The 9,814-nt window shown below is 49.7% G+C and overlaps 1 protein-coding gene across 1 annotated transcript in view; it reads left to right on the forward strand.

Annotated features, from left to right (window-relative positions):
* KSR2 (kinase suppressor of ras 2) overlaps positions 1-9,814 on the forward strand; it is a gene marked incomplete at its 3' end in the record, with an annotated part of 280,786 nt that overhangs the window by 217,938 nt on the left and 53,034 nt on the right. Inside the window, exons 8-9 of the mRNA XM_080649604.1 lie at positions 6,167-6,234; positions 8,166-8,284. Coding sequence (XP_080505730.1) covers positions 6,167-6,234; positions 8,166-8,284 — 187 coding nt within the window. The remainder of the gene's footprint in view (positions 1-6,166; positions 6,235-8,165; positions 8,285-9,814) is intronic.

A 9,814-nucleotide genomic window follows, 5' to 3' on the forward strand; every position in this document is an offset into this window, starting at 1 on the left:
CTAATTTTTGTTTAAGTCAGCCATGGAGTCCTTTATCCAGTTTTGCTCTCTTAATGGATCTTTTCACTTGGATTTCATGTGTTCGTTGGTTCCCTTCGTGCCCTGTATATCCCCTAGCCTGTGTTCTTGCTTCAAATACAGTGTTTTGTCTGTGATGAGGAGATGAAAGTGTGAAGTAGGCCATGGTTGGTTAGAGCCATTGGGTGCACTAATTTTCTCAGCTGTTGTAAAGCTGGGGCGATGATGAGTGCCGATGTTGCAGCTGCTGCGAATTTCCTGGAAGCTTCAGGTACTTGTACAGCAGGCAGGACATTGGCAGGATGTAATTATGAGCGTGTGTTTCAGAGATCACCAGCTTGAAGCCTGAACTTACTTTTCCATTAATAGAAACACTTCAGTTTTTGCCATAATCAGAGTGGGAATTAATGGTCCCTTATATGCATTTTTACCTATTATAAGCAAAAATGTGGGTCTAATTACAGTTGTGTGAGGGATGATTATAACTTTACTGGGGGCTGAGGTGGGGGTTAAATGTGATGATGATGATGGTGATGATGATGATGATGGTAGTGGTGGTGGTGATAATGATGGTGGTGGTGGTGTTGGTGGTGGTGGTGATAATGGTGATGGTGGTAGTGGTGATGATGGTGGTGGTGATGATGGTGGTGGTGGTGATAATGATGGTGGTGGTGGTGATTATGGTGGTGGTGGTGATGGTGGTAGTGGTGATGATTACGGTGGTGGTGGTGATGATTATGGTGGTGGTGATGATGATGGTGATGGTAGTGGTGGTGGTGATAATGATGGTGGTGATGATTATGGTGGTGATGATGGTGATGGTGGTAGTGGTGATGATGATGATCGTGATGGTGATGGTGGTAGTAGTGATGGTGGTGGTGATGATGGTGATGGTGGTAGTGGTGGTGGTAGTGATGGTGATGATCATATTATATATTGAGGACTTACTAAGTGCCAGACATTTTGCTAAAAACATACATGATTTCATTTAATCCTTGCAACAACCATGGAAGATAAGGTCTGTTATTATCCCCATTTTACAGATGAGGAAACAGAGATCTTTAGGATTAAATAGCTGACCCAAATTCTCATGGTGAGTGGATCTGCTCTTCAAACTTACATACAATCCTTCTGATTCAAGAACCTGGACTCCTAACCACTCACATGAGCTAAGGGCTGGCCACACAGAAGGGTGGCAAAAATGCTCCCCCACTTTGCTCCTCCTTGAACAAAATAATCAAAACGGAATGTGAGACTCTGATCTCGACCTAACCCTGGACCAGAGCTATTTGTCTTTTTCTCATCCCTCCTGCCACTCTCTCCCATCAGCCTTTCTTGAATTGAAAGATGACAAATGGGTCTTCGTGTTCTGATAAACACCTCCAAGTCCTGGGAGCCATGATGACCCTGTGGCCACTCTCTCCTCTCTCGGGGAAGTTGGGGGATGAGGAGGGTTGGAGGGGCATCCCCAGCAGCTAATAAACCTGTAGTCTAGGTACAGTATCCTCTTAGGGAGAGAACAGTGCTGGGAGTTTCCTGATAATTTTTCATTCAGCCCCTGGGGCCTGTGGTCTGATTTATATATTCACACTTCCTAGCACCATTCTCATTTATGTTACTGGGGGCTTCTTTGTACGAGTTGAAGGCCAGAGAGTTCAACCCCACTGTGTTGTCAGCAGTGAGGAAAGGGGTGTTTAGATATCCTCCACTGAGAACATACGGAGATGTTTCTGGAAGCATTTGGCTTAAAGAAGAGACCATAGGGGAACCAAACTGAGACAACTGCTGGGTCAGGCGATTCAGTGAAACAAAGCCCCAGGGAGAGGGGGTCCTGATTTGGTTTCCTGATTCTGCAGGAAGAGTGAAGGAGCGCTGAGCACAGTGACCTAGGAAAAGAGGGTAGGAAAGGTAGGAGGGGAACCTGGTACCCTTTGATGGTAAAGGCACTGCCAGAGGGGCCTCTCCAAAATGCTTATCCAGCTTCCACCTTCCTGCTTAAAAATCCTTCCTTGGTTCCCCTTGCTCTCAGAATAAAAATCCAATCTCCTGCTCCATCCTTGCTTTCCTCTCCTTCCTCCCTTCCCATGACTCCCCTCTTCATGCCCAGAGGGGAAGGAGAGCTCTCCATCATCCCTGCAAGAAAAAGCGAGGAAGGAAAATGCCATGTGGGGGAGGAGAGAGGACGGGGAGAAGGGATGCAGAGAGGGACATTTTTGCATTTCACCAACTTCAAGGGAAATGATGTATAAGAATCAGATATCACTTTTCAAAAACAAATTGTGATAGAGACTATCAGTGCTCCTACATCGGTAGCGTTGGACCCGGTTTCCATCTGTTGATCCTCCCTTGTTCTTCCCTCCTCTCTCCATCTCTCTGATACTGATCCAGTGTGTTATGCACCAGCCCCCAGACCAGGCACTGAGGCGGACAGTGGAAAAGGGAACTACAAAGATGAGGAAGACCCAGATCCTGCCCTCCAGATAAATTCACATATTTAATTTTCAGACGAAGAGGATGTCTCATTTAGCCTGCAGCTCCTTTGGGGAATGAGATGTTCCGCGTAAGCAACTTTTCTGGACAACTGAAGCTTATTCTATTAGCCTGGAAAGTTTAAAAAAAAAACAAAACCGAACCATTTTCAATGAAAGTTTTAAGTCAAGTTTCCCCGCTGGATGTGGGCTTCCTGAGGGCACTCGGTGTGCTTCAGCCCTGAAAGCAGAAACACTCCCTATTGGCTGCCTGCGTGGGCACTTACCTGGGCATTTTCTCGTGTGACCCTCGTCACAGTTTGTGCATGAGGACCCTGGGCCCCAGCGAAGCAGACGATGTCCCCTTGGTCTGGCAAGGGTAGAACCTCAGGTCAGGCTTAGGTCTGGAACCACATACAGCCGTTCCCACTAAGTCACGGTGCTCCTCTGGGCCAGGCTGGTGCACACGTTTGTCCCTGGTCATCAGCTGTGTGCTCCCCAGCTCCCCCTTTTCCTTCTTGTGGGACAGAGCACCTGGGAAGGAAATTCACCATCAAGGACTATGGGCTAAAGAGACACACGGGAGTGTGGTCAGAGGGCTTGGTTCTGGTGTGAGGGCTCTGGGACTGAACACTCTGGTGTTCTGATTTTTGCCTCTTGTAATAATCATCCTGTCTTGGTTGGCCTCCCATGTTTCTACAGACTTTGAGACAAGGACTCAAGGGCAGATGGTTAGCTTATTGGAGAGAAGATCCCAGCCCACACCAGCCAGGGAGTGGGGGAGTGAGGGAAGGCAGAGCGGCCAGCACAGGTGCCAGGGCAGATATGGGATACTTGGTCCAGCCCCATCTTGACACACCCCTGAGTTGTCCTACCGAAGAGAGAGGAGACTGAGATATTCATCACCCAGCTCCCCATCGTGCTGTTTCCGGCTTCCTGCTTTTCAGCCAGCCTACCTTTCCAGCCAGAGAAGGTTGTCTGCGGAGGGTCTTAGGGGCTGGCTGTACAAATTAGCAATGATGACAATAACCACCATAGTAAAAAGGACAGGACCTGCTGCTGCAAGTATCTGTCCCGAGCACCTTATTTGTGTCATATTATTAGTCCTCACTGCAGCACCGTGAGGCAGGTGCTATGATTGTCCCCACTTCACAGGTAAGGAAACTGAGGCTCAGAGCTGCTCAGCCACTTGCCCAAGTTGTCACAGTAGGATATAGTGGTGTAAGGTTTTGAAGCCAGATTTATCTGTATACTATCCTGGCCTCATCCCCCCGCCCCCCGCCTTGGGGGTGGGGGAGATGGTGTATTCTGTAAGAGAAGCTCCCAAACATCTCTCACCTGGGGAGGATAATATGCCCCTCTTACATGATGGTTCTTAAACTCTGGAATATACTTGCTGGAAATTCACATTCAGTTACTGAATCAGAACCTCAGAGAGCAAACCTTGGGGATCTGATTTGGGTGGAATCATACATATTTCTCACTGGAAAAACATGATTCTTCATAAGTGGGACATAGTGTCTGCACTGTGCAACAGTTTGGCCTCGGTCCCGGTGCCCCCCGCCCTCCAGGGTCTATGTGGTTTCATAGCATGTGGACTTGATGAGCAGGTCCTGGATGTGTGCGCACTAGTTCTGACATCTGGACCTCCATGGGAAGCGAAGAGCCTGAGCGTCAGAGCCGGTTCTTTTGGACGTTCTGCATGAGCCGCAGTTGTGCTCCCACGCCTAGCTCTGCCCTCTGAGGCTGAGGGGCTTCCACTCCACAGGCTGTTTGCCTCCACTGCAGTCCCCTGGCTTGACACTGTGGATGCTGCCAGTGACAGGACTTTCCCCTGGATGCTCACTCTGCTCGCTTCTACCACATAAGCTCCCCTCTCTGTGTGGAACCTGCATGCCCCACCCTCCCAGCAGTGAAGGAGAGCTCCCATCACTGCCTTGGGTGGCTGTCTCCGACAGCTAGAGCCTTTAAGAAAAATCAGAGGCCACCACTGATGCAGGTATTCTACCAGGGCGAGTCAGGTCATCTGTTTTTCCAACTGTAAGATGGAATGATATACCTATTTCATAAGGTTGTTATAAAGATCCAGTGGCATAATGTCTGTAAAATGTGTAGTACCATGGCTGTCAAATGAGTCTTCAAGTAAATGGTAGATGATTATTGGGATTGGAAGATGATGATGACAAAGATAAATACAGACTGGTAGGGGGAAATGTCTTTCATAGCATGAAGTGGGCACTGCTGAAGTGTCTACCCACTCTTGGGCCACCCAGGGCTGACCCATGAGAATGGTATGGCAGCAGAGTCTCGCCAGAGTTAATTTCTTGGCTGCCAAGGATAATATCTTTTCAGTAGCTGCCCCATCTCATCTTATAATTTGGTATCCATAGCACTCAGAGCTTTCTGAACCACTGAGGCATTCCATCCACCCACCCATCCACCCATCCACCAATCCATCTACCCATCCATCCACCCATCTACCCACCCACTGACCCATCTACCCATCCATCCACCCATCCACACACTCATCGATTCATCTGCTCACCCATCCACCAACCCATCGATCCATCTACTCACTCACCCACCCAGCGATCCATCTATCCATCCACCCACCCATTGACCCATCTACCCATCCATCCACCTATCTACCCACCCATTGACTCATCTGCTCACCCATCCACCCACCCACTGATCCTTCTATCCATCCACCCACCCATCCATAGACTCATCGATCCATCTACTCACTCATCCACCCACTGATCCATCCATCCACCCACCCATTGACCCATCTACCCATCCATCCACCTATCCACACACTCATCAATCCATCTACCCACCCATCAATTCATCTAGCCATCTATCCACTCAGTTGTGGCAAGGGAGCATCCCCGAAAGGTTTAGTAGGGGAGAACTCCCCAGTAAGCCAGTAGAGTCACATGCAGGCTACACACAGAGAGGGGGAGCTTATGTGGTAGAAGTGAGCAGAGTGAGCATCCAGGGGAAAGTCCTGGTCACTGGCAGTGTCCACAGAGGTCTCAAGCCAGGTGACTGCAGTGGCGGCAAACAGCCTGTGGAGTGGAAGTCCCTCAGTGCTCCCAGCATGACCTGTGCTACAGCCAAGCTTGAGTGTTGAATGGTCAAAGCTCTGAGTTCTTATAGCCCCTGAGGGGTGGAGATCCCACTCATATCAGAGTCCCGATGGAGCCTTTACCCAAGTGTCCAGACTTGTGGTTTTGGGTGTTCCTGTTCCTGTTACACCCCATTACCTCAGTCTTGACATAGTGCTTGACATGACTATCACGGCTGACAGTGACTCCATATTAGTTTGTCAAAGGTGTTCAAAAAGTCCACTCTGCTTTTGCTCTATATACCCGTCCACCCATGCATTCATTCATCCTTCTGTTCATCTGTGCATGCATCATACATGCATGCATCCATCCATCCATCTACCCATCCATCCATTCATCATCTGTCCATCTGCGCATCCATTCATGCATCCATCAATCTATTTATCCATGATCTATGCATCTATGCACCCATCCATCCATTCATCATCCATCCATCTATGCATCCATCACTCTGTTTATCCATGCATCTATCCATCCATCCATCCATCCATCCATCCATCCATCCATCCATCCAACCATCTATCCATCCATCCTTCTCTCTCTTTCTCTCAGGTTAAAGTGCCACAACAAATGCACCAAAGAAGCCCCGCCCTGTCATCTCCTCATCATCCACCGAGGAGGTAAGTATTTAACACTTGCTGCCCAAGGACCAGCAGAGCCAGAATCAGCAGGGAGCTTGGTGCCTCCCTTGCTGACCCACGGAATCAGAATCTGCATTTCAGCAGCATCTGCAGCTGAGTCCTGTGCACTTTGAGGTTGAGAAGTGCTGCTCTGGAGCAGCAGTTACAACTCAGATGCCTTCCAGGGCCAAGCAAGTGCCGTAAGAAAGACCAGCTGGCCAGATGGGGCCGTGCGAGGTGGAGAGAGAGCCCCGGCGCTGTCTAGGGAGAATAGCCACCCCAGCCGCTCCGTGAACCTATGCTGCAGCATTTCCCACCAAAGAAAAGCCCAGCTCGTTGTATGTGCTCTGTGCTCTGTGCTTATTTTAAAACGTTAGCAACTTATTCAAAGTTTAAAAATTCTTACTGACCTCCTCCCTGCCACCCCCCCTCTGTAGGTTGGATGAAGCTAAGGCTCCAACTGGGGGTAGAGCCTTGCTAAGCGGGGGCTGAGCTCCTCCTTGTCCTCTCGCAAGCCCCCTCCCAGCCCCTGGCCCTGGTCAGTGCCTGCTCAGGGGAATCTGCCGGAACAAACCCAAGGGAAAGCTACAGCAGATGGCAAACAGCTGCCGAAAGTGCTGAGACGTGTCCCAAAGCCAGCAGGCCGTTGGTTTCGATGATCTTTGCTTTGGAAATTGCAAGTGAAGGGAAAGTCTTGATCTCTCTTCTCGTGCCCTGTCCCCCTGTCCCCCTGCCCCTCCTGCCCCCCTCCCCTCCCACCCACATCCCAGTTAAGAGCCATCTGCCCCTTGAGCAACTGTATGCACTCAGTGAGGCTGTTTTAAACCTTAATTCTCCTGTTCTTGAACTGTCGTGGGTCAGCTTTGTTGGTGAAATCACCTCCCACTGAATTCCTTTCCATAGCTGGTTCCTCTGGCCCCCACCCCCCACGAGGAGACCAGACCAGCCTGCTGGAGGGAGATGGCTCTCAGGGGCTGACATCTGAAGAAGGGCTCCCTCCCACCCAACCTTCACAGCTGTGGGCCCCCCTTTGTACATGCGAAGCAAACAGAGCTTTCCAGAAGTCCACCAGATTTTTGCTGCCCCCACCCCATCATTAGTAGGAAGTTGGAAATAGTGGCGGTTTCTATGGTGATGGCTGCTCAGGCTAAGCAGAGAAATTAAATCCCTGGGTCAGTCCAAAGCTTTTAACTTTTCCCTAACAACCCCCCCTCCGCCCCCGCAATAAAAAAAAAGCTAATAAGTAACACTTATTAGCATCAAATTTGAATTTGAGTTTCTCATTTTTGTCCCTCCCCGTGGTCCCTGTACGTAGTAGAAATAACAGAGGGGTAACAGGGAGAAGGGCTTGGGTGATGTGGTTTGGCGCAGTAAGTATTTATTTAGCATCAGCCGTGTGCCCAGATCTCTGTGTAGCTTCAGAAGGATGCAGAGAGGGCGGCTGGGAAAGCCAAGCCTTTCCTCCAGGGACCCCAGTGGCCTTGATTAGGACAAATGTGTTTCGACACGGGACAGGCTGCTCAAGCCTGAGAAATCCGACAAGTAATGAAAGGTGATCCTGACACAAAGGTCAGAGGGGCAGGGATGGGTGGCCATAATGAGCTTGTCCACTGATTACAGACCCTGAGAAATCAGGAACCTCTTGTATTTCAAAGGAGTTCAGTTCTGAAATGAGCAGCAATGTGAAACAATTATGGTATTGAAAACAAACAGTTAGCTTCCATTTTATTACTATAATTTGTCATGGTCAAGTCATATATTGACAGTAAAAACAACGGCCACAGAGAGCTCCTGATGCCACTACCCTGACATGACAACGGTCATTTTTAGTGAATCTCTTCCAGCCTGGGGGTGGGCCTCTGCTGTCCTCGAATAGAAGCCCAAGTAATACTTAAACTCCCAAATCGCTGCTTTTATCCCTACGGATCCAGCAAGGCTAGTCCGGACAGAGTCGGTCCCCTGTGACATCAACAACCCTCTGCGAAAGCCACCCCGGTATTCGGACCTGCACATCAGTCAGACGCTCCCCAAAACCAACAAAATCAACAAGGTGAGGCTGGGGTTCTATTGGGCCGGCTGGAGCTGCCGCTGCAGGAGGGAGGAGGGGTCCGGAGCAGGACTCGGTGGGCATCCGGGAGCACTGCCCTCGCCTCCCAGCACCTGGGCACTGCTAATTCTGTGTGGTTGGTGTTGAGTCAAGCTTGGAGGGCATCCAGCCATCACTGGAGAGTGAGTGTGCCAGGAACCTAACTGAGGGAGCCGGCACATGGAAATGAGAATGAATGAGTGAGTGGAGGAGGGTCAGTAGGGATTAGCAGGAGAGTTGGAGACAGGTTCCATAGTGGTCCAGACCCGCACTCTTTGCTCTGTGAGATGTTTCGCCATCTGGCGGGATTAGCATTGCAGATGGTTCTGGGCTTTCTGACACATCTGTTGAGTCAAACCACAAGGGGACAGGGATCTATTTCTGAGCTCCTGCCAGAGATGGGTGGACGGGTGTGTGCGGGGGCTCTGAGCTCAGAGCCACAGCCACTTTGCTTGACTTCCTGCTGATCCTCAGACGTGGACCTGTCTAGGCACCTTTCTTTCCACTATGACCTGGAAATTTTCAGTATGATTTCCACATCCTTTGGTCTGCTGGTTGGACTCCACCAAAGTCATCCCAGGGATGCTTCCAGCCCCACAGTAGGAGGCAAAAGTTGTACATGCCAACAGGTGGTTTCTCAAGCCCCAGAACGCCTCCGTGCATGGTATTGAAGGGGGTAAAGTGGATCAGCCTGAGTGTGGCAGGTCACCAACCTGTGTTCAGGACCCAGAAGAGCACCGTGACTTCTCACTGGTGAGGCCCAGTCTCACTTCTCTGCGTGAGGCTGCAGAGGACATGGCCCCCTCCCAGTCTGTTCTCCACACAGCAACCAGAGTGCTTCTTAATGAATATAATTTAAATTGTGTCACCTCTGCTTAAAAAGCATCTGGTAATTTTCTAGTGCATTTAGAAAACAAATCAAATACTGTACCCTGCAAGGCAGTGCATAATATGGTCCCTCCCTCTGTCTCTGACCTCCTTCTCCATGCCTCCCCCTCCATAGCCCATGTCCTTTTACTCTCCTGCTGTCACCCACCATTTTTACTAGTAGATTTCAGTCATTCACCATCCGATTCCATACGGCATCATCTCATTAGTTGAGAACTTGGCCTCTAAAATCAGGCAAACCTAGTAGCCAGCCTTAGCGTCCTCTATTTACCAGCTGTGAGACTCAGACAAGTAATGGAATCTCTCGGAGCCTCAGTTTTCTTGTCTGTAAAATGGGTACATTCCAGTTATGCACTGCTGCACAAACTTAGTAGTGTACAACAACAGCCCTTTAATTATGCTCCTGGAGTCTGTGGGGCAGGTATTAAGAAGCGGTATGGGGGGATTGTTTGTCTCTGCTTCATAATGTCCAGGGACTCAACTGGGAAAACTTACACAGTGGGGAGCTGGAATAATCTAGAACAGGGTTTGGCAACTATGGCTTACAGGCCAAATCCAGTTTACCGCCTGTGTGTGTGAATAAAGTTGTATTGGAACAAGCCACAC

Source organism: Plecotus auritus, assembly GCF_963455305.1.
Source record: "Plecotus auritus genome assembly, chromosome: 13".
In the NCBI taxonomy this organism is placed as follows: domain Eukaryota; kingdom Metazoa; phylum Chordata; class Mammalia; order Chiroptera; family Vespertilionidae; genus Plecotus; species Plecotus auritus.